Source organism: Trachinotus anak, unplaced genomic scaffold, assembly GCF_046630095.1.
Source record: "Trachinotus anak isolate AG129_WGS33_773 ecotype Australia unplaced genomic scaffold, CSIRO_AGI_Tana_v1 ptg000028l, whole genome shotgun sequence".
Classification (NCBI taxonomy): Eukaryota; Metazoa; Chordata; class Actinopteri; order Carangiformes; family Carangidae; genus Trachinotus; species Trachinotus anak.
This window is the reverse complement of record NW_027273879.1, coordinates 12883738-12909031: the sequence shown is the minus strand read 5'-3', so window position 1 is coordinate 12909031 and position 25294 is coordinate 12883738. Positions and strand designations below refer to the sequence as shown.

General features: G+C 40.1%; 1 protein-coding gene across 3 annotated transcripts in view; it reads left to right on the top strand.

The window, feature by feature from the left end:
- LOC139611625 (transmembrane protein 132C) overlaps positions 1-25294 on the top strand; it is a 137870-nt gene that overhangs the window by 91913 nt on the left and 20663 nt on the right. For all 3 annotated transcript variants that reach the window (XM_071466450.1, XM_071466448.1, XM_071466449.1), the window contains one exon: positions 9185-9374. In XM_071466450.1, the coding sequence (XP_071322551.1) occupies positions 9185-9374 (190 nt within the window). The remainder of the gene's footprint in view (positions 1-9184; positions 9375-25294) is intronic.

Genomic DNA, 25294 nt, shown 5'->3' with positions numbered 1-25294 from the left:
ATTACCTTTCTATTCATTCTAAAGTTCTCTAAAGCCTCTGCTATGTTTACATTGCTACTAAATCCATCTGCTGCCATTACTTTAAGAGCAGAAGAGGACAGGCCAGTGAAATGGGGACGACAGTGGTGATTACATGGTAAATTCCTCTGTTCCCACAATGTTATGGCACATTGAGAGATAGATTACTGACACACAAAAAACAGGAAAACAAAACAAAAAAAAAAAGGAGGGTGAATAAAGGGAGGGGAGCAGTAAGCCAGAAGGAAAAAGAGAGATCAAATGAAAGACGTACAACAGAAAACCCCAATCAAATACAGTAGATGCCTCTCAGACCTTTACACACAAAGCCTAAAAATCATGCACATCATGAGATTTAACAGTAGCAGGCAGCCAATAATGGAGAGGACAACTTCATCTAATCCGTAGTCATCTATGTGTATATGTGTGAGGAACAAGGAAAAGAAGAAGTGTCATTTCTGGTGGAGAGTTTAAACTCCAAGAGGAGATTAGCCAGTCACACTGAGTTGATCTTATTGTCCGGGATAAGAGGATGAGCATCATAGCCCTCTGGAGAATCTTACTAACACTCCTACAGCTCACGGAAATCAATAAGGGAATAGGAGGTGGTGTTTATGCATCGACTGATTGTGCAGTAATGTATTCACTGTCCTCAGTGCGGCTCGTAACCACCGGCTGGTCCACAAAAACAGTTTAGTGGCCAACAGTTAAAAGGTGACGGCGGCTCACAAGCGGACGTCATGTGGTCTCTGAACGCTTCATGTGTCAAGCAATTGAGAAATTGAGAAAATAGATATACAGATGGACTATAAGACAAAAATTTAAATAATAATAAAATTAATAAAATAATTTTGCTGAGACTTTGCTCGCCCTCCCCACACAATCTCTCAGTAAAGTGGAGCTGACCCAGAGGTAAGCACTTGTTTTCAAAGGGTTTTAAGAGGCTGTATTCATTTCTGTCTCCTTTAAAAATCAGGCGTGGTCTACTTGTAATTTATAATCAGTGTTTTTTCAAATGTGTGCACACCTTAACAGCACATCAGTGACCATACAAGGAATACAGTTTTTTTTAAAGCTGTGAAACTGTGAACATTTTGTAAAGGGAGCTTTTCCTCTCCACTGTCAGCGACTGCTTGCTCATTGTGGGAACTTTTGGTTTCTCTGTATAATATTACTGTGTAATGTGCCTTGAGATTTGCACTATACAGATAAAATTAAATTGAGTTTAATTGAACATCCCTGATCCTAAAAAAAAAAATCCTTCCGTATACTGCTAATTTACCATGCCCCATGCATTTTGGAGAAAATGTAATTGCGTTTGTGGATTATGTTCACTGGCAATGTTTTTTTGTTTTTTTTAAAGGAAGTGTGGTGCTCTCATACTGCTGATCTACAGAGTACAGGCCGAACGGTTAGATACAAAGCACAGAAGGCTGAGGCACATAAATACTGGTTAATGGCTAAGGAAAGATTGTGGTTTTTGTGAAATATTGATCTATTTTGTGATTCAAATCAACATACACTATGTTAACCACACAACCATTACAAGACTGAGTTCACAGTCACTTTAACAACTCTGTGAGGCTGTACTTCCGCAAAATAGTCACACCAGTATGGTGACATACTCACCTTGGCAATGCTGACATAATGATGTTGAGCAGGTCCTATTTACCAGATTGTAGCATGACATAAAAATGTTATGTGTTTATGAAAGGTAAAAAAAAAAAAAAAAAAAAAAACTTTACAGGACAGCTTTACATTGAGTTATTTTAACAAGACAGGATTGTTTGTGAAATGTGAGTGTTTGACGGGTAAAGTTGTGTGTATATGTTTTTTTTTTCTTAAAATCTATTTACATACATTTCCTGGCACCCTGTTGCTATGTGATAAGCGGAGTATTATCAGAAACAGTATGCTGACAGAAAAAAATGCCACTTTTTTCACACTTGTCGTCAGAAAATTGTTGTTTGCGAGAGTGTGATGAATTTAAATGAAAATAAATTCTCTGATGATGTTGGTCACATGGTTTAAAAAAAAAAAAAAAAGTGTTACTGCTTTGACATTGTGTGTCTGGTCATGATGTGACTTAGATTCAGCTCGTAAAAGATGAGCTCACCATAGAGCCATAGACCATGTTTATATCTCCAATTTCTCGGTAGATGTGAGATGCGTTTCCTCGGCTGCTTTTTCAGCTCTGATTGGCTTTTGCTACGATGTGGTACAGAGTGGCGACACTGCCTTTTGATTGGTTGATGCATGGAGCCACATCTGTTTCATGCAGGAAGCCCGAATCCTCTCATTTCACACACCGTTTGAGAGGAATATAGGAAAAATGTGGCACAGAGAAGAAAAAAAAATAGAGAGCAGACCAGCAGGCAGTTGAGAAAGGCGAGATGGGTTAAGAGAGGAGAGAGGAATGGGAGAGAAAGGGGAGAGGGAAGAGAGAGAGGAGGAGATGGGAAGAACAAGAGGTCAGGGAAGGAACGACAGCAAGAGAACAAAACAGAGGGGTTATTTCTGAAAATATCGAAGGAGAGACGGACCAAAAAGGCAATTTGGGAGAACTTCAATATTTCTCGTTCAGTTTTCTCACCCTCTGCCCCCCGACCCTTTTGCACTGTGAAAGCAAACTAATCTGTACAGACAGGGACAGGGCCGGTGTTGAGGGTTTGATAGATCCTGGGGGAAATCTCCTGCATACATAAATTGGTTATTCTATGTTTCATCTGCCTCTTGACATGGTTTCATTTTATGATCTCTTTCATTATCTGTCTGTCATGTGTCAATGTTTATTGCGCCATAAACACATCCATTCCATACCACGCAGATGAAACAGGCATCAACCCCCCCCCCCCAGACAGCACAAGGTTAGGATTATAGTGTTTTATGAGCACCGTACATTTATTGCTACATAACTGATGAGGCTCAGTGAGCTGTCTTTGGGGAAGAATTTGACATTTCAGCCATTTCACCATGAATAAATTGTGATCACTCGCACATCATTTTTTAACTTGCTTGATTATGTGACCCTTTTCTTTCTCTGTCACTCCTTCCTGCTCATCACCAACCCCAACCCCCTCCAACAGCTCTGCTGTCTGTAGCAACCTTCTCCAAACTGTATCACGTTCTGTTGCATGGCAGGCTCTGCTGTTCACTGGTGCATTGGAGGACAAGTGTCGGTGGTGGTGGTGCAGGAGGCTCTGGTATTTTCAATGGGATCTCATTAGCATCATCGGAGAGAGAAGAGACAGAAATTAGACCTGAGATAGTGAAACTCATTAGAGAGAAGCCTGGGCTCCCTTGAGATCCACACACACACACACACACACACACACACAAAATATGGTTTCTGCTACACTAGATCCTAATTTATTAATCATAATATTCTAATGACCCCCGACTACACCAGGCTAAATGACCTCATTACACACTCATTCGGGGTTAGCTTCTGCTAAACTCGTAGAGCCAGAGGTAGCCTTTACTGTTAATGTGACCTTTATAACTACAGTGTAGTAAGCAGCAGATGGAGATCCTGTTGACACCAGGTTTTATTCACTTGAGATATTATCTGATTCCCCTTGAGGTCTTCGAAGCAATTAGAATCAAAATGGGCTTCTGTTTGGAGAGACATGGAGACTCCAAATACAGAAAACACGTTGCCACACAGCTGGAGAGTAAGAGAACTGCAAATAATTAAAACAGCTGCAAAAGCAAATCATCTGGGCACTCAGGGAGCAAGAAAGAACAGTAATTACACAACAGTCTTTTCTGCACAGTGAGGATTCCAGTAAAGGAGTAGTTCAACATGTTGGGGAACTATATTCTTATGCACTTACCACGACTGTGTATATGGAGTGAAAACCAGAACTCAGTTAGCTTAGCTGAGCATAAAGACTGGAAGCCTGGCTCTGTCAACAAATTGTTGTCGTACTACAAGTTACATGCAAAGAAATAGTTCAGGCACGTGATTCCCCATAAAAACTGTTCCTTCCATGTTCCTCTTTGTTGAATAGGTTTGGAGTAAAACTGTACAACTGGTAGAAATTCCCTGGAATTAGGCGCAGCATTGTTACTAAATAACCAATAACTTCTGGCTCCTTTCCTGTATTTAGACCTGCAAATCACTGGTAATTAAGATTTCACAGTTTTTTTTCTGAAAAATGCGTTTAACACAGGAGAGATCAAAGCAGAAGGTGGACCTTTATGTGGAGACAGATGGCCAGCAGGAGTTGCTCATTCTGCCTGTGGTCACACCTGCTTTGTTGAATTACTGCTGGCCTCACATGTCAGGATTCAATTATGGCCATGGCAGCTGTGCATACTGTTTTCCGTACAATTTCTCCATCTGTTAATATTTTCCTGGTGCCAGCAGCTCTGCTACAAAAAAAGTCTACTTGATAAAAGAGAAAAAAAAGTTTTGAAGCAACAATAGAAAATTGATTAATCCTTTTTTTCAAAAAAGGTAAAATGCTGATGAGCTGCCAGCATCTGACCTTAGATAAAACACACTACAGCAGATTTTCCAGCTGTACATAGATTAACAGCAACAAAGTGCCACTTGTGTAAAATATGAAAAATCTCTTTAGCCAGGAGTTGTTTGTCTGCATCCTAACACTTCCGTCTTGGAATACTCTTTCACGCAGATGTCCTCTTCTCCTGTTCGCCTGACCCACATTCAACACACACAGAAAATTGTGTGTGCAGGGCCACAAGCAAACATCTTATCGGCAACACATCAAACAAACAAACTCGCATTGGCGTGAAAATCCACCGCGGAAATCCGACCACACAAAAAAGCGCAGTCGCGGCCAACATGTTTATTTACAACGCGTCCTCACACCGGCTGAGAAGACAGGTTGGACATGTTGGTTTTGAAGTAAATCCCATTGTTTTCTGGCTCCCACAGAGACAGAAATCTATCCACTTTTACCTGAATGGAGCTGATTGAGGGATTAATCTCTGAGCATACACCCCGGCCTTCTCCTTCTATTGCTGGACTCAGTGTTGATTCACTGTGTTGAAACAGATTCAGCTGTTTGATATATCATTGTTGTCACTGCTAACCAAATCACTGCTATGCATGAAAGGAACCCCTTTAGGTCTCAGTAGACTTTTCTTTCACTACTTTTCTCAGAGCCAGATACCCACGGAGGTGTTGAGAGTGAAACGAGAATGCATGTTTAACAAGGCTTTTGTGTTTCTTAGCTCTACTTTTTTTTTCTTTTTTCAAATAAAAGATACCTCAATCTTGTCTTTCTTTTTTTTTCTTTTTTTTTTGTTGCTGTTACGTGGCTTCATCCCACTCAGAGCCCCTTTGTTGCTTCAAGGGTGTGTTTGAAATGTATCTTACAGAATAGAAAGTGTGTGTATTTTTTTCTCTGAGTATATTCTTTTACCCTGTTCCGTTCGTGCTTTCACACCCAACAACAGGACTGACAAATGGAGACACCCTCAAAAGCTTCCTCAAAATGACATGACCGATTTTCCACCTCGTTTCACCACAACAAACCTGCCATGATACCGCGGCATTGTCGTCGTGCTGCTTTTGTAGTGGCACAGTCAGTTCTGTGATCCCAGCAGACGCGCGGCTTTTATTGTAGCCCTTCTAACCCTGTTTCCGCTCTGTTTTGTTTTTGTTGTTTTTTGGTCTCAGTGTTCACCTTTTGCTCTCATCGCCACCCATGAGGCAGGGCGGGAGAAGTGATGGTTGCCAGTGAGTGTATTGAATTGTATGGTAATTGTGCCGAGAAAAGGGCACACGGTGCAGATGTGCTTCTAATGAGACATGGAGGAAGCGGGCTGACCTCTCCGACCGGTGGGCTGAGGACATTTATCATCCCAAACGCACACTGGTTGAAGGGGTGGGGGTGAGAGAGGGTGCACCACCCTCTATTGGAAGCAACACAACACTGCAGGCGAGGGAGGAATGGAGAGAATAAGTGCAGAGAAAAGAAAGAGACACAATAATAAAGACAACAAAGAAGAAGCACAGAAGGGGAATTGTATTGTAGTGTTCAGCACTAAAGCCCTGATTGTTTGCAGCTTCATTGTAAAGCAGAAATGTCTGCTGCACATAATTGATCTGGCTATAATTGTACACCATAAGCGTAAACCACATAATCACTGCAGTCACTACCCCTGAGCCCAGCATGTTGTCAGCCAGTCAAGGATGTCCCACTGTGGCTCTGCAGCTCTCAAAATTTCTGCCTGAGAAAGACACTGAACTGGAAAAGAAAGTGATGGATGAACTCGAGCTCCAGCGAGTGACTGATCCTCACAGTTCACAGCCGCAAAACCCAAAACTATGGATTTTCAACAAATCACTTAATGTGGGTAACCACACATAACTACAATCTACAGTATGGGTTGTGTGAGATGTTTGCTCTCAGCAGTTTATTTCCTCTGTTTTGCTTTTGATGTTTAACTTTGATTAAAAGGAAATGTGTTTCAAAGTGCAAAAATTATCCTAGAAACTGCTAAACTGCACATTACATAAAAGCACGATTCAAAAAGTGCCAACAAAGTGCTTCTAATGTAATAGTTACTTTGTTTTTTCTCAGATGTTTTATTAAGACGGATTTTGTAAGAATACTTGGCCATGCTTTTGAATATTTTTATAAATCCCTTATCAGGTTTTGGTATTTTTATAGTGCCAGTGGTCCAATACCAACAACTATGGAACTTTTTATTGTTTTAAACTTATTTAAACATTAATGTAGTGGGCACAGTCTAGGAAGATGTGATAGAGATGTGACAAATATGTGCTGTACAGTACATATTTTGCAGAAAACAGGATGTAACGTCTTGATTTTATACTTTGCACTACATTTTACAGTATATAACATTATGGGGCTGGCATAATTTTCTTCCTGTCCACAACTCATATTCCCACAATTCACAACCCACAAAACACCCAAAAAACATCCCTTCAACTTCTCAATCCTGGCTGTGATGCTCAGCTCATGTAAACCTTTAAAAACAGGTCACAAATATATCGTTTTTTGTTTTTTTTTAAGGCTCAGTAATTTCCTAAAATGGCTGGCTGTTGTAGTTTAAGTTTTAGTGTAAATCGTATTTTTGTTGGGGACTATTTTCCAATGTGGATTAATACATATTTTTTCTCAAGTGATTACTTACAGCAGTAGAGGAGTGTACATGTACAGAGGCATGGACTGAATATGAACTACAGTCTTCATCAGAGTGAAGAAACCCAACGCAACAGCGTGACTCATGTGTTTTTAATACTTGTTCAACAACAGTGAGGAGGAACAACCCACATTGTTCAATCCATGAGTGATTTGTTGATAAAAACAAAATTCTGAACTTTCACCACCCTCATCCTTTAGTCTAAGCTGAAAAATATAACAGTGTGAAAAAATAGTGTTGGTGGGAAAGAAGTGCTATGTATGTGTTTTGGTAAAAAAAAAAAAAAAATTGTGAGAAAGTCACAGGAACATTTTCAACAGTGTGAACAATATTACAAAGAACCACCACCAACTGAGCTGCACTACACCTCAGCATACCTGTATAATCCCCTTGTTTTCAATAACAGAATTGTTTCTCAAAAGCACTCACCGTGTGGCCACATTCACATCAATATGCACATGTGATCATCCTGAGCCAGAGCTTCTCAGTGGTAATTTGGAAACATATTTAGTATAATTCAGAACATTACCCACTGAAACTGAAAAGCTTTTCTGCCTGACCCAGAATTGCTATTCAAGCCGTTTTCATCCACACTAATTTCCGGCTTCCATAACTGTTCTTTCTTACACTTTTCTACCAGAGTGGAGCCTTAAATCTGCACTTTGAAGTGAGGCTAGTGTCTGAAGTGCAAACACATAAGAGGGAGATGGGGGAGTTTTAAATGCAGGCTTGGCCAAACTATGTTCAAGGAAAACCTTGGATCTTGCTCATGCTCAAATTGGCCTCTTTCCAGCCTTGATTTAATTGTGTGACAACCAAACAACCAACATCACTGCTCAAGACAGGAATATAAAAAGGACGGTACACTTTAAAACCAACTTTCTACTAAAGATTTCTGCTTCTACTATCTCACAAATTGCCTTTAAGTTGTGTTTCCCGCTGTCATCTAAAGAAAGCGTTACACTACATGTTATGTTTCACTCTGTGGGTCACTTGTAGATCCCCAAGAGTGAATTTTATTTTTCAGGACAGCATGTGTATATGTGTGTGTGTCTGGTTGTTGGAAAAGGTGTTGCATCGCGTTTGGACTGTGACAAAGAATACCTGAGAGAGAGAGAGGCAGTGGCTTGATCAAACCCAGCACTCAGCAAATCAAATAAGTTTGGAGGAATTTATTTTGCATTCATTGTTTTTCTGCTTTGTTTGCATCTCCATCAGCTGAGAGAAAATTATTTGCTTGGCCCTGGCAATCTCTGCAAGAAGGGCTCCATATTGCAAGAGGAAAAATAAATTGCTTTTTTGCGCCAGCTTCATGGTTCTGTGTGGATGTGAGAATGAATTTCAATAGTGCTGCGATTAGTTTCATATCAGATTCTGAGATGAGGGATGCGTTGCTTAAATTTGGGGGAAAAATAGCATATCCATATAGAGCATCTGCATGTAACAGTGCAGAACCATTACCACTTTCTATTAACTATTTGTTCTTATTTTCTTCTTCATGTTTTCTTTACACCTGATTAAAATGGACAATTTATTTCTCAGTCTGTTTTTGGGTCCTTTTTCCCCAACACCAAACACTCCTGTTAATGGACAATAAAGACCAATTTCCCTTCTGTTTTTCTCCATATCATTCTCACCACCTCCTATAAGCTATTTCTTCCTCCCTGTTTCTGCTCTTTTTTTTCCCCTCATTCCCTTTCCACCCTCTCTCTCCACCCTTTCCACTCATGTTCATGTTTCCCTCTCTTCCTTTGTCTGTTTTCATCATTTCTTCTCCCTCTCTGTCCTCTCCTGTTGTGTTCACATTATTCCATTATTTTAGTTTTGCTTCTTCCTTTTCTTTCCTTTACCTCATCTACTTCCCTGTTACTTTCTCATGTCTTGTAACTCCCCACCTTATCCTGTCTTGTTATCCTTTCGCTTGTGCCTTTTCTGATTGCTACCGACCCATCATTCTCTACGCTGCTCTTATCTCTAAAGCCACTCCTAACACATATCTTCTCCCTCTGTCCCCTTGCAGAGTGGAGGCAGCGGGCTACCAGCGAGTGCTGCAGGTGGACCTGGAGGTGAACGGCCTGATGGTGACTCAGGGGGGGAGGGAGGTGACATGGCAGGTGGAGTATCCGCTCACCCGCACCCTGACCAGCGAGGTGCAGACCCTCATTCGCCTGGCACCGCAGGACTTGGGTGGCATTGTACCATTAGCCATGGTAAGAGGGGGCGGGGGGGTGAGCGGTGGAACTGGAAGCTCGTGTGCATGCAAACATTTGTTTGTCTGTAAGTGTTGCAGTGGCTCTCATTATTCCTGTAAAGTCTGTCTCAATGCAGGTTAAGGCAGAAATACAACATAAGAATGGGCAATGCTTGGTTCTGAGGGGGTGTCTTATTTTGAAAATACTGGACTGGTCTAACAAAGCATCTTCATCCCACAATATTCATGTTGAAATATATATATGCAGTAGTTGTACATGTACAAATTCTAACACAACATGGATTTTAATATGAACTTCAACACAAACTAGAGGTCTTCACAGCTCTAAAATATTAGTCTGGAACAAACCTATGAAAAACCTTTCCAAACCAGGAGTGCAGAAATGAATTTTAAATAAAAAAGGGACCTGATCTGAAAGGGACCCAAGTACAGAACCAACTGTAACTAGATCCTATCCATCTAAACCAACCCAGAGAGAAGACCAACGTTGGAAAGAAGCAAAAGAGTCACATTACAATACATCATTTTTCCTGTGCTTCACAGTTCTCACTGTCCATCTTCTGCCAAAAATCCCATTTTTCTTCTGTGGTGATTATAACACACCACATGATCAAAGCTGATAGAGTCCGCTCAAACCCACTTAGATATTAGACATTGATACGCAGACCTGAGACCTGCAGCAACAAAATGGGACCCCACTAATCCGATAAGACTGAATATAATTTTAAGACACCAAACAAAGATCATAAAGTGCAGCCAAGAAAGCATCCAGTGTTCTTTATTCTCTTGGGCACGCTCAAGCACATTGGTTTTGAAATGCGACTATGAGGTTAAAGTGCCAACGTTCAGCTCAGGGTGTGAGGGGGCTCCATCCTTACTTGATGAACAGTGTAGGACACATTTAGCCCCTTTTCATACAAAGCAAACCAGTTCCAGGCAGCCAAGGACCTTTTTTCTGTTTTTTTCTTAAACAGCCAAAGTGGAAGGCACTTGACTGGCCAAGAAGTCAGTTGATCTAAATGCAAGTGAACATGTTTTTCACTTCCTGAAAACCAGACAGATACCAGTGTCTTCCAATATTTAGCAGACCTCAGAACTCACACAGTGAACACTTTTACTGAATATTAAACTGGATTGTTTTTCAAGCTGTGAACTTCTGAACTTACTTGTCTTTCCACCATACCTTGAGAACGATGTATAAACTATTTTTCTCAAACTGTTCAACTGTATATGGGTATAAACACTCTCAGATTAAATCTGAGAAAGCCACTGTTTCATTTCAAATCCAGTGTGCCAGAGTACAGAGCAACCTTGCCGTCAGACTCCCTGAACTCCTACCTGTGGAAGCAGAGGAAAAAATGATAAGGAAAGTGAAGTAAACCTCAGATTTTGACAGAACGAACTGAACAGCTAAACAAAATAGAAGCTAGACACCCACCTCTTTATATTACATTATGTTACATTTCCTAGAATAACTACTGTTACACTTATTGAAGACAGTGAACAAATACAAGACCATATTTTCTAATATTATGAACAAACTATTTTTACAGTGCATGTCTGAGATTGGACATACACAAAGCTAATCGACGCAGTGACTAGCAGCAAATATCATTTCGTCTAAGAACCATCTTCTACTCCATGCTGAGGGCTTGTTAGCCTCAGCACCCTGTGGTATCACACAGCTTATTGTGGATTTGTGCATGCAGTGAGACAAATCTGCTACAGAATGGACAGCTCCTTCTTCTGACTGAGCAGTTAGACTCTTTATTAATGGTGAAATTATGATGAATTATTACAATCCAGTGGCCCCTTAAGGATCCGTCTAGCCCAAGTATTTTTAACACAATGCTTGTCCTTTTTAAATTGTCCATAATCTGTCAGCTCTTAGTTTTCAGTCAGCCTTTAGTGAGTGAGAAGTTAATTGAGTTTGGATTTAGAAAGTGCAAACATTGATGAATTGGCGAGGGGCTTCAAAATGCTATTTGCATTATGATAATTACTATGTAAACGTGATAAATTGTTGTATAATTGTTTTTTCCCAAATGAAAGGAAAAGCATTCCACATGCTGTGAATAGATAAGAATAGTTTTAATATTCCTCTCTGTTAATGGCCACGTAAAAATCTGATGCCCTCGAGCACTTTATAAATTTTTACTATGGCAATTTGGTAAAGCAGCAGTTCAGCGTTGATTTACAGTTTCTGGCCTGTAGAGTAGCCTTGAGACTTTGACCACATTCCTCAACTTTTAATGTCTTCTTAAAAATGAGCAGCTATTTTATTGTCTATGCAGGAATGGCATTTTGATTTGATAAATACACAGGCTAAGTGTTGTCTAATGCACGCCTGGTCAACAGGTGTATAGGAAAATTTAATTGTTAAAGTGTTTATAATAATAAACACACACACATGTATTTTAAACTATATAAATATATATGTATGTGTATATATATATATATATATATATATGGCATAAATCAGAAAAAAAAGGTTTATCTGCTGCATCTATAGCAGGATTGTCATCAGGATTCCATCTCTGCTGCAAACAAAGCTCCTGAACAGGTTGCAGACAAACAAGTTTGCTTCCTCCCATTCAGACAAACAGCTGTGAACTTGCACTGATGTTAATTAACCTCAAAATATGAGAAGAGATTGAGTCATTTTTTTCTAATGGTGAATAAAACTGACCAAATGATAATGGAAATAGGTTTTTAAACTGGATATAAAAACACCAGTGGCGTACAGCTCTGTAGTCAGAACACAGAGATCGTTCCAAGTGAAGAGATCAATCAAGAAACATGTTTTCTGCCTAAATAACTCTTGAGACACGTGAGGAGGTTTGTGGAGGTGAACATGGTGCAGCGCGATCTGAAATACACTAAGGTTTTATCTAGAATGAAGTGGGAGCCCCTGCAGGGAGGACAGGATGAGCGTGTCCTGACGCAGGCAGGATTCTGCGCCATGAACATGAGCAAGTTAAAAACAATTATATTAAGAAATAATATTAATCATAATTTAAATTTCCTTTTGTTTTCGAGCTTCACCAACTTAGAGTTTATATTTATGTTAACTTCAACTTAGAGTATTATTCTATACTGCCACAACCTTTCTACTTTTGTACTTTGTGACTTTTGTCCAAGTAAAATTCTTGCTACTATTATTAAATTATTTGTACAAGCTGACACTTGAATAGTGGTGATTGGAAATGCTCTTTGGTTAATAAAAAATTTAGACCATACATGGTTGATAAAAGTCAATAGAATGGTCTGGTCTGATAAATATCAGCAGCAATGAGGGGATACAGTTTTACGAAGGTGACACTACTATGTTGTGCTACATTCCTCTGAAACAGTGTTTTCATTTCTTCGTCGTTATCATTTTCAGTTTATTGGCATTCAATAGAAATAGTACACATGTTTTGACAGAGTCAACAAATAACGTAATTAAACTGAAGGTTTTAATAGTTGAAGAATCTGTTCAATAAAACTCTTGCTGACCATTTCTGGCCCACACTCCTACGCAGAAACACACACGTACACACTCGAATCGTATCTGCTTGCCACACGTGAAATACAGGACATTTTCTACATGTCTGTATTGATTTGGCAGCTGCTGTAACTGTCCTCAAGGATAAGTGACTGAAATTGCGACAAATATGATAACAGCACCAATGGATAAAGGCCGAGGTCAAAAAGATCTGGAAGAGTCAGAAGAGGTATAAAAACTAAGTCAAGAAGAGGGTAGCTTTACACAGACAAGAACAGGATGCAACTTTTGGGCACTTAAGGAACAGAAGGGTTATTTCTTAAGCTTATTCAGGTTTCTAAGGACTGCAATCACTGCATAAAAGCAGAGCAGAAGGAGATATTAATTCTGAAGGAATGGATCAAGCTCATCATTTCAAGGTCCTTTTAGGCCCTATTAGGCCACACAATTTGTACTGAAGTCCAATCGATGATTCACAATATTGTCTCTTTTGTGAGTAGACAGGATATTTTAGAATGCTAGCTCAGTGCTCACTACACCACCGAAAACATTTATCTCAACTAGTAATTTCACATTCAGTTTGAACTTTAATTTTTCTGAAAATGAAAGCGGAATAGTGGCGTTGGGATAAGATAATAACACTTGTTCTCAAAGCAATTCCCCTTGTTTCAAGGATGTTTAATGTATCATTATCTTCCAAATGGACAGAATAAAAGAGACTGCTGCGCTAATACCAGGAAATGACACTTGCACTATGTTGGAAAATTCGTAATAACAAGTTGATTTGTATCGGAAACACGCTACACACGATTTAAGAAGAGTATGGTTTGAGGACTCAGTAACAGTTTCACTGGTGCCTCCAGATGAAGAGTTTTTGTACTGTAGTGCATCTTTTAGAGACCGCTACCCACAGTGGTTCTGTGCCTCAGTTTATAAGATACTCTGAAATTTTTTAAATCAATAGATTTAATGGCCTGAAAACTCTCAAATGATCAAAAGGAAATTGAAGGAGAAAAGGCCGTCTTTACTACCAGAGACACTGCCCCCATGCTACTCTTCTGCTCTTACTGTATCAGAGGCATCACCTTGATATTATGATCACTGAACTCAAGTTGAAGACAAATGCAAATATAATCCTGTTTATTTGGATTCTAAAGGCAGAATCAGAGACAGAAAACTGTGAAACTCAAAACAGACAACTGCACAAAGTGAAACCTGGAACCAACAAGGTAGACGGGAAGAGAGACGGTGCAAGTGGTTCATTAGTGAGCTTGAAAGACGGTACATGCAGCGAACATGCCGACTGAGGGTGCGCTACTTTTACAGCATCCTCCCATGAATTTTTGATCTCTCTTGCCGTGCTGTGCCTCTCTGTTCTCTTATTAGAAAAGGCAGCCAGTGTGGCCCCCATAGCTCTTTACAGTACGTCCCAAATGCTATCATTAGCATTTTATTCATATCCTCTGAAAGTCACTGCATTTCAAACTCAATAACATTAGCTTTGTGCTCACAGGCCCACAACATTATAACAAGAGCCATTAGCAAGAAGCTCAACGTTAGCTTCTTTTTTTTTTTTTTTTTTTTTTCTTTTGTAGTATCACGGGTGAGCGCCTTTGTCTTAAATAATTAGGGTTTAGCCCAATGTTGCTCTCTCCGTACTGACTCCATTGCACAGATAGTGACAGACTGAGGCAAAAAGGACAACAGAATTAATATGGAGTTGTGTCCTCTGCAGGCAGGAGAACCAGATAAAAAGAAAGCAGTCTTCATATCTGTAATTTACACACAGTGCTATCGCAGCATCAGGACCAGCCGGCTGTATTCTAGCAGGCTGCCATCAGTCACGCTGTCACACTGTCAGGAACTGTATTTGGCCTGGCAGAGCACTAATAGGCTGTGCAGTGAGGTTATCTGTTGGCATGCTAAGTGTCCTCAAGGCAGCATCTGCATGCAGCCATAATGCCCCTTACAGCTTTAATTAAGTCCTCTTGTGTATGTATACATGGGCCACTAATTTACTCTATGTGTCTCCTGTGCATTTTGACGGCATTAATTCTCCCTTTCATATAACCCCAGCAGGATTCAGCCTTATTCACCAGGTTTTTTCTCATTCCCTGTCTTGATCATCCTGTTCTGCAAGTCTGAGAGTGAGACAGAAACACAGGCAGAGAGAGATCAGAACGAGGAAACTCTGCTCAACCCAACAATGCTTGTTTGTTGTTTATTTAGCTCTAGAAGGCTGTATTTTTTTTTTGTTTGTTTTGTTTTTTTTTGTTGCTGTTGTTTTTGTCTTTCCCTCATAGTTGCCTGAGTTTTGAATCCAATACCAGTGAAAGCACACAAAATATTTTGATGAGGATCAATTGAAAAACTGTAATTATGAGACACATTTCCTAAAACAGGTCTCTGCCAATTCTGTACCACATTTTCTGATTATGTAAACTAATTATTCATCTATATTATAGGATATTAGAGCCCAAGCTACTGATTATTTTCATTACTGATTAATCTGTTGATTATTGTCTTGAACAATCAATTAATTGTTTGGTCCATAAAATATGAAAAAATTCCCATTCATCGATAATCGACATCGCTCCATATTAATATTGTGATTATAAAACCTACACCTACTGATTTTTTTTAATGGCCACTTAGGGACAACTGAAATACATTGAGAACACAACATTGACATATTATCACCTTTTAAGATGATAACACAAACCTTTAAGCAAATGATTCCTTACTTGCATAACCAGCAAATACATAGCAACATTGGCTTTAATTTGGAGCCATATTTCTGGCCACTTCAACGCCAAGTCCGATGCTCACACTGTAATTTTTAGCTCTATTTTTGATCTCCATGAACTACTGAAGAAAATATCTGACTCCATAGCTGCTAAATGCTCCAGCATGTTCACAAGCTAGTCACTAATGTCGTCTGCGAACAAAAGAGTGCAGGCGTAGCTTGAAAAGACAAAACAGTGGAAGGAAACTATAAAGCTCTGTAACGCTGAGAGAGAGTCAGGTGATAATTGTTTCTGAGTTCATCACTACAAGTGACTCTTTTCACATTAAATATAATCATTTGTTTAATGTGGCACATTCATTGTTATTCTAAAATTTAAAAAAAAAACACTTTAATGTGTCAGGAACCAGGAAATCCCAGCTCATCTACCCTGCTCTCCTTTGGGTAAATACATAAACGTCTATTATCTCAACAGACTATGTTAAGATGTGAAGATCATAAAGTAAGGACCATGTCAGGATGCAACCCCTGCGACTCCAGCTGCTCTGCACAGTTGGAGAAAATGTGTAGATAGGCTGTAGATATCTGAAAAACCACAGTCCAGTGTATTGGTTGGACTCCGGCCTGCATCCATTAGCAACGAGAAGCTTGCCTGCCCCTGCTTAAAAGACTGAGGCCAAGATACCTTGGAGCAGTTTAGATAACCGCCGTTTTCTCCACAGCAGTTGCTCTGTGGCCGGAGTAGGAGTCATGGCATCTTGTAACTATGAGCATGAGGCAGCGTTGCAGAGAAAGAGCAACACTCCCTGGATGAATAACACGCATAACATGCATGTCCTCTGTACGGCAGTCACGCACCAACTTTATTTCACTCCTGCCACCCAACATCTCTCTCTTCCCACTCTCAGGACTCCGGATGCAGCTTCTATGTATGTCAGTCAGGCTTTACTTTGAAGCTAAGCCTGCTCACTCTGTGATTTGTTGTTGTGCGTTTGTTCATTTTTCACTGGCTTGCCTTCCCTTTACCCTTTCCCCCATTCTGTCAGTCTGGCTTTTCTTTTGCCAGCCAGGTCCTGCTCAGTGCAGCTCTCTGGTTTATTCCTAATCAAATGACCTCCAGAGAGAGGAGAGAGGTCGTTAGAATACGGACAGGCTTTTATCAGGGATGGCCAATTCACCACTGCTGACTTTGGCGTTTCCTCTCCTAATGTTAAAGGGTGAGAAAGTATGAGGAGGGAAAAACAACAGAGGCTTAATATTTAATCTCACTAAAAGTATTTAGAGCTCACAGTACACGATAACAAAATCCAACAGATTGTCAGGCCAACAGGTTATGTAATAAATCAATATCTAATTAATGAGGAGAGTATAAATCACTGCAGGTCCTGATTTAATAATCAATAGTGGTATTTCTTACTCCTGGTCATGGCAGAATACTGCAATTGTAGCTCCTTGGCCAAGTGGAGACACAGGAGTTGATTATTCAGCTTGTTTCATACTCAGCGGACTTTCTTTTTTTTTTTTTTTTTTTAATGGCATAGGTGCACTGTAGGTGACATAAAATCATCTTAGTAAATGATTCAGTAAAGAAGGTCTAGTGCTACATCCATCTACAATCAACTCCCTATCTCTCAGAACCAGTAATTAAAAAAGTTTCAACAGCTGGACCTGGAAAGTCATCTTCCTCACTGGTATTGAAGAAAAAAAAAAAAAAAGTAATTCTCCATCTTTTTTTGCCCGTTCTATCACATCCCCTGTCATTTCAGTTATCAGCACCTTGCTCTGACTTTTCTCTGACTTGAACATCGCAGTGCAAAATAACTCCTGTGCCTTTTTCCCGAGCCATAACCATAAAGAGATTACATTCTATGAACACGGCTCTCTCCCGCTGTTGTATCACCATTTCTGAAAAAAAAAAGTGGAGAAAAAAAATAAATAAATAATAAATAAAATTCTTGAAGGTGTTGATTCCCCTTCCCTTGCTTTCCTTTTATCACCCGCTATACGCCACGAGATGTTCAGATGTCTGCGAGCGGCAGGGTGTATAGGTGCTGGAGGGAACTGATTTTTTTTATTATTGATAATTGATAGGAACTGAATAGCTGAGAGTGCTGCAGTGGCCACATACTGTAAATCCTTTTCTCCAGTGCTGTAGGCCAACACAGTACAGCACTAAGCTTATTGTCAGTCTCAGACGATTTTGTGTTTAGTTGAGCTGCGGTTCAACGTGGGTCAGAGGCATCCATTCAGCCAATGAATAATACATTGCTGGCCAGTGTTAAGTGAGTTAAGGGCCCTGATCCAAGCTAAACATATCTCAGTCGTCTCCTTCACTTTCTCCTTTTCTTTTGAATAAGTACATATCATTAACTGCTAGTCTTCCTGACCGTCACTGCTCTGGCACACCACCCTATGTACATTTTGCACTATTACAGGTGATGTCTGCATGCCAGAGAAAGCTACTGTTGACAAAAAGAGGGCACTTTGGTGGTGCGGCGGTTGGCACTCTTATCTCAGTAAGAAGGTCATGGGGTTTAAATCTACCAGCTGGCTAAGGCCTTCATTAAAAGTACACTGGCTTTCACACTAGCTTTTCCTTTAACAAAAGCAAAAAGAGCTGTCAGCTGTAAGCAAGTCATTTGGAGTGACAGGTAGCTCACTGATTGGACAAGGTCGGTGATTTCAACTTGCGCCATGATTGCTACATAGACCCACGTGGGGAAATCAAATTCCAGTGACTAACAGCACTTTACTATACCTTCAGCTCCTCTGCTGTCGAAAGATCTCACAAGGAAATTATGAGTCGCACTGCAACTGAATCTCATATATCATAAACAAAGGCATACAGACAAATAAAGAAGCAGCTGTACAGTAATATTACAGGGGGATTACTGTGTGGACAGTACAGTTGACTCACTTTTTATTGGTGAGATACACAAGTAGGTGGACTCAACTACAAGACACCTCTGATTTAGGAAAAATCCTCACACTGATATGGTAACACCAAGGATGTCGTCAATATTATACATTCAATATTTATATTCAATATTATATATGTATATATGTATAGGCAGAACAACCTAGAGCTAAACGCTCTGAAGACAGTGGAAATGATAGTGGACTTCAGGAAGAGCCCAGCCCCACCCACCCCCATCACCCTGTGTGACTCCCCCGTGGCTACCGTGGAGCATTTTCGCTTCTTGGGAACCACCATCACACAGGATCTCAAATGGGAGCTAAACATCAGCTCCCTCATCAAAAAAGCTCAGCAGAGGATGTATTTCCTGAGGCAATTGAAGAAGTTCAACCTGCCAAGGACTATGAGGGTGAACTTCTACACCTCCATCATTGAGTCCATCCTCACCTCCTCCATCACCATCTGGTACGCTGCTGCCACGGAGAGGGACAATAACAGACTGCAGCGTATCATCCACTCTGCTGAGAAGGTGATTGGCTGCAATCTTCCGTCCCTCCAGGACCTGTACGCCTCAAGGACTCTGAGGCGTGCAGGGAAGATTGTAGCTGACTCCTCCCACCCTGGACACAAACTCTTTGAGACACTCCCCTCTGGCAGGAGGCTGCGGTCCTTCAGGACCAAAACCTCTCGCCACAAAAATAGCTTCTTCCCATCTGCTATTAGCCTCATCAACAAGGCTAGAGAGCCCCACTGTTGCTGATCAATTGCACCAATCACCAGAAAAAATTCCTTGTATGTGAAAACATACTTGGCAATAAAACTGATTCTGATTCTGATTCTGATTCTGATTCTGTATTGCTTATCACTTATTTATTATTTTTTTGTGAGGATTTCCCCAGGGATCAAGTTAAACTGTAGAGCTGATGAATATGTATCTTGAGGAGTGTCAACCAGAGAGCACGGAAGATGAAGGATGGGTGTATTCTAATTATAATAGCTCCTATTATATTATAATAGCCCCTGCCTGATTTACTAAAGGAAAAACTGTTGATTTAATTATACTATTTACCACCCAGTGAAAGCATGTTTCAATTCAGACACAAACATAAGAATTATTTTTGACAATGTCCATAACAATGTTTCACTGTGGACATCGTCATATGCCAATTAGGTAGACATCAATTCACCTTCTTCCACGTCATTGGTGCACTACAGTCGTTCTCCAGTCAAGCAAGCTGATTTCTACTGGCCGAGCCAGCTGACTTGCTATTGGCTTCTTATACACATGAATGGGATAAAAGAAATGAATCATATGACTCTTCTCATATGACAACCCAACTTTGACTGAATTTTGATTTTTATATTCACCATTTTACTGCCACTTCTTCTCCATTGACTGCGTCAGGCAAATTCCTCATTTTCAGTTTCTAATACATGAGGGGAAATCCCCACACTCACATGGTGATGCACATATGTGTTACTATGGTTACTGAATGATCTTGTGTAGATATATCCTGTACATCGCTAATGTAGATCAGGAGATTACTGTCTTAACAGTTCCCACTTAGCAGATGAATTAAAGATGAGTTTTACCTTTGAATTCAATCCTTAAATCATCCATCCACTCTCAAACAGCCCTGTGGTGGCTCAGTTTGCTTTCACACCCCCAAAAAAATGCACCAGACTCTGTTTGGAAGTGCACCCAGATCTTCCTTTTCAGACAGCCTTGGTCCAGTTGTTCAGTCTGCACCAACTTAGTAAAAGTACCACAGTTTTTTCAAACTGAGCCAAACAGGTTACATTTCCTTCCACAGACTAAATGTAGGTCTGGTTAAGTGGCAGCCTTTTAAATCTGAGTGAATTGTTGTCTGACCTAGCTAACAATCAAGGAATTTATTGTCATATGCATTACAATGCCGTCAATGTTCATACAATGATGGATGGATTTGAACAAAAAGTACAATTATTTCATATGGGAGGTAAAGTGTCGAAAAAATGATCACAAGTAAACATATATAATGGTAAATGTGTGCAAACAGAATGAACTGCAAGTCTAAGCTGCCTGAAAGGGACAATGAATCTGTAGAAGTGTAGAAAGACACTAAAAATGGCAACAAAACCTGGAGCCTTATTGGCATAAAAAAAAAGAAAAGAAAAGAAAAGAAAAAAAAAGATGCCTGACGAGTCATGTTCGATTATTACTCCTTATATACTCCTTCAGCCCATTGTCCTTCAACCCAGTTTAACTATAGTTTAAAAGAGTGGATTTGTAATGGCCGTCCAATGGCAGTTTGTTTTCAGGATCACAATGCTCTCATGCTCCAACCAGGAGATAAATCCCAAAGTACTTTCAAACATCCTCCATGGCCACCAGAATGTATAGCTCAGAGTTGTGTACAAACAGCAGATTTTGTCCTTGAGCTTGCAGACGCTCACATACAGTAACTATTCTTTAGGCTATGCTTGTGGAGGTTGCCTGCTACCTTACACATCATTCATCCACAACCATATCAGCCCCCACACACTCCACCCTTGTACCGCAGCTGCAAAGAAGCATAATGGCCTTTTATCGATTCTTCTTTCGCTCGCCATCTTTCTTCTCTTTTCTTCCTCGGCTGTCTGCACTGCAATGAGAGGTTGTTAAGATAAGCTGCTGCGTGAGGAGGGAGCCATGCCTCTTTTTTTAAGCTGGGCAGCAAGGGTGTGTTTGTGCTTGTGTCAAAGTTAATATGTCTGCATGTGTATACATATGTGTGGGCTGGTGTATGTGTAGTACGTGTGTGAAGGCTAATAAGTTGTGTGCATTTTGGCAACATGAATAATTCGTACATTTCCGCCCGTCATGAGTCCAGGAGGGTATTCAGCAACCACGTGCTGCTTGGTGTGAGGTTGAGGAATTTCATGGGAAAAGATTCTGCCTTTTGTACCTCATGCGTCACTCCAGCTGTCTCATTAAATTTCACTTAATTTCACTCAAGGGACTGTGTGTTTGTAATTGTGTGTATTATATCCGAGCTCACTCAATATTCAATTCTTTGTGGTGCAAACAGACTCCATAATAGATGTTGCTGGAGCTCATTAAGACCTCCCTTTTCATGATGTAGCTCCAGTGTTAATGGCTCTTTAAGTGAAAGCAGACTCTTCCTATGACATGCAGAAGTACAGGACACACACAGAACACTTTTTATAGGTCCATATTTGTCACCAGAGACTGTACATTCTGTCTTATATAATTACGAGCAAAGCTGCTCATTGTTCACTGCGGAACGAGGCCAAGAGTTGATTCGAAGGTCTCAGATGGCGAGTGTTGGCTTTATAGCATGCCGATGTGCGTAAATGTCATTCGCATATAGTCTGTGAGAAATGTGATTCACTCTCAAATTCACGTTGATAGGAGGATGGTACGGCTTTGTGTTTGCCTTCACTTTTTTTTTTTTTTTTTTTCTCCAGACTCCCAACATACACATTATCTGAAACACATCTTGCATACACCCACGAGCTCGTAAGATATCATTATGAAACCTGAAATGCATTAGAGGCCTAATGATTTTGCCTCGACTATGTGCAGGATAGTATTAAAAAGCTCACTGTTGCCAGAACACAAGAATACCTCATCCCTCTCTTGCCACTACCTAATGTTCAGGAGCAGATTTTGTTTCCCTTGTGGCAGACCAAACAAATTCACAGATGCTGAGAGAAAGCTCTGCGATAAACACTGACAGTGATTCACACATTTAAAATATGTGAAATATGGAAGAAAAGCTTTGGATCACCGGCATGTTCAAGGTGAAATAATATCTCCCTAGAAACTTCAGCAAAAAGCTAAGGTGTATGGCATTGTTTATGTTAAAAAACCCAAATAGATGCCTGCATAAAAGCCACGGTGGCCATTTAATAACACTACCTTTTACCTATTTTGCCTTGAGTAAGGAAGGGCACAGTCCTTTTCCATTTCTCTCTTCTCTAATCTTTTTCCGATTTAAAAAGTTGGTGGTTAAATAAGTTTGGTGTATTCGATAAGCAACTCTCAGCTCATTGCCAATCTGTCCTGTCGCCCTTTCAGTTCACGGGCAGAGAACAGAAAACTTAGACACTTTTGCTTTTATATTAGTGGAGGTTTTACCGTACCACCAGCCTGTGGTAAAACTGTTTTTGGCATTTTTTTTTAAATTTGGGTTTTTCTGTAAAAAAAAAAATGATACAGCAATATTCTGCACTAAAAAAAATCCCAATTTGTCAAATCTGTTGACAATCTGGGGGAAATAACTCCAAACAGATGTCACAGAGAGCTATCAGATGTGCAGGAGAGAAAGAAACAAGGCAGAGAAGACCTCTTATTAACAGCCTTTGAATTCCTTTATCTGCAGCCGCACTTCAAATTGTATCTCTTTTTTTTTTCTCCTCAAAAGGAGCACGAGGGCGAAGAAACAAAGCAAACAGTGGCATTGGTTCTGGTGAACAAAGAGCTGTCTGGAGACCAGTTTTCCTTTGCCTTTCAGAGGTTTAGGCCTCTTAGTAGCGTTTTATTGAAACTAAGCTGTGATGAACAGGATCCACTGTTATAGCAAATCCTCTGTACGACCAACACTATGAGAGCTCAAGGATTACCAAACATTGTCTTAATTGATCTCATTATCTTCTTCCTGCTCCTCTTTAAGGCTTTCCACTCTCAAATGGATCTTCTGATATCTCTTGAATGCCTGCAATTTGATATAAAGTATTATTGTCCAAGTTTTTTTCCCCCCTCGCTTCAAATGAGTTCTGGGAAATGGCTATAAAAAGACTGAAATGACTGCAGTGTGATGCCACTTCAGTGTAAACCATGCATTAAAGGGGAACTCCACTGCACATCAAAGTCTGTTTACAGAGCTTGGGGTGCACTGCTACATAAAGATGGGTGACAAATTACTAGGAAAACCAACATTAAGTGTCTTAGTAAGGTGTTGCTCCACCTCGAGCCTCCAAAACAGCTTCATTGCTTCCTTGTCATAGATTCTCTGAGTCTCTGAACTCTACTGAGGGATGAACGCTACAAGAAGATATTCTCTCATTTGGTATTTTGGTGGTGGTGGTGGAGAGCCCAGTCTAACACTTTATTTCAAATTCTCCCCAAGGTGTTCAGTTGGGTTGAGATCAGGAGACTGTGAAGGCCATTAGTGATGGGTTGATGAAACCTTGTTTGAAGCACTGAGGCTGTCATTTTGAAATATCATTTATAGTTTGTTGAGTTGCTTTCTTATATTATTAGAGAAATATTTTAATCTATATATCAGTAAAAGTTTCATTTGGTCGCCTATCCGTGGCAACATATCCCCTTTGCACATGTCATTGTTGTGGTTATTTGCCATAAGCAGTGAAAATTGACTTTTTAATCCTCTTTTCAGACACATTTTTACGTTTCACTCTTAGTCGTTTTTAAGTATGTATATTCATTAGATGAAGTATTTTAGTTATCGGACCTAGAGATCTTTTTTTAATTATCAGAAAAATATGGTGTGTAAACACTAGCAGCTCCCAGCCTCAAATATGACCTGTGTCTGCTGAACAGTGCCAGAGAAACAATCATTTTTTAAATGAAATTGCTTTATTCAATGATTTTACCAGATTTAATCACTGGGCTTTGGAGAGGAGGAGACCTGGATAATTCAACCCCCGGTAAAAACCTCCTGAATATCTGAACCATAAGTTGTCAGAGAAACAAGCTGAGCAGACGTTAGTGGCAATTCAGCTCGCATCCCCACCAGGCTGATTTTTAACCATTTATTCAGTGCTGTTACTGAAATTAATCACCTGTTCTTGTTTGTTTTGGGGAGGAGGAGACCTCTGTGGATAATTCAGCTCCCAGTAAAAACCTCCTGAACAAGTGACACTGAAGGAATCTGAACCGGGAGTATCTCACTGCAATGACAGCAATGGTGGTGAAGACAACAACTCCCATGATCCCACACTACTTCGAAAATTACAACCACTCACTGAGACTTTGTTCCCCATATGAAGGCGTTTGCATTTATGATTGCACTTCTTTATTCAGGTATTTCCTTTAATTTGTCGCCATCTGTATGTGAAAAGTTGGACAAAGCCTTTTGTGAGAGCTGCACAAAATCTGATAAGGTAGTCAGCGTCAGTTAGATATGAAGACTACAACTTTGAAAATGAAAAAAAATCTGGTGCCGTGGAGAAAGAAAGAAGTGAGATTACCAGACTTTTGTAGCAGTCCACTCTTCATCTCTCCCTGCGGCTCGTGGCTTCAGGCTAAATTAGCTGCTACTAGCATAATACACCTGAATTCCTGACCTGGAACCAGGTTTTGACATGGAAGAAGTCGTTCGTACGACTGTTCCAAGTAAGATTCACCAAACTCTCTGAAATGCACAAACTTGTCACAAATCGTTCGTGTCAGACTGATGAATACCACCACTTCATGAGGAGGTGCGTGTTCATGAGATTTGATCATTAGCAAAATCAACACATCTAAAACTGCCACATTAGACTATAGTGCTCCGCTTCATTTGTGGGAAAGTCTCATTCACAAAAATGGTATACCAGTGTAAAAAGAAAGAGATTCACACTGCGGAGCTTGTAATGTCAGAGATCATCTAACAAGAACAACTAACCTACAGTAGTAGTATTAGAGGACCCAAAACCATAGGAATATGTTAACACTATCTGTCTGTGACGTGTTATCAGAGTAGCGCTATATAGTGACAGGAATAAAGAGGTAATTGGTTAAACTACATGAAGTTAGATACTAGATGCACAATTTTCTAC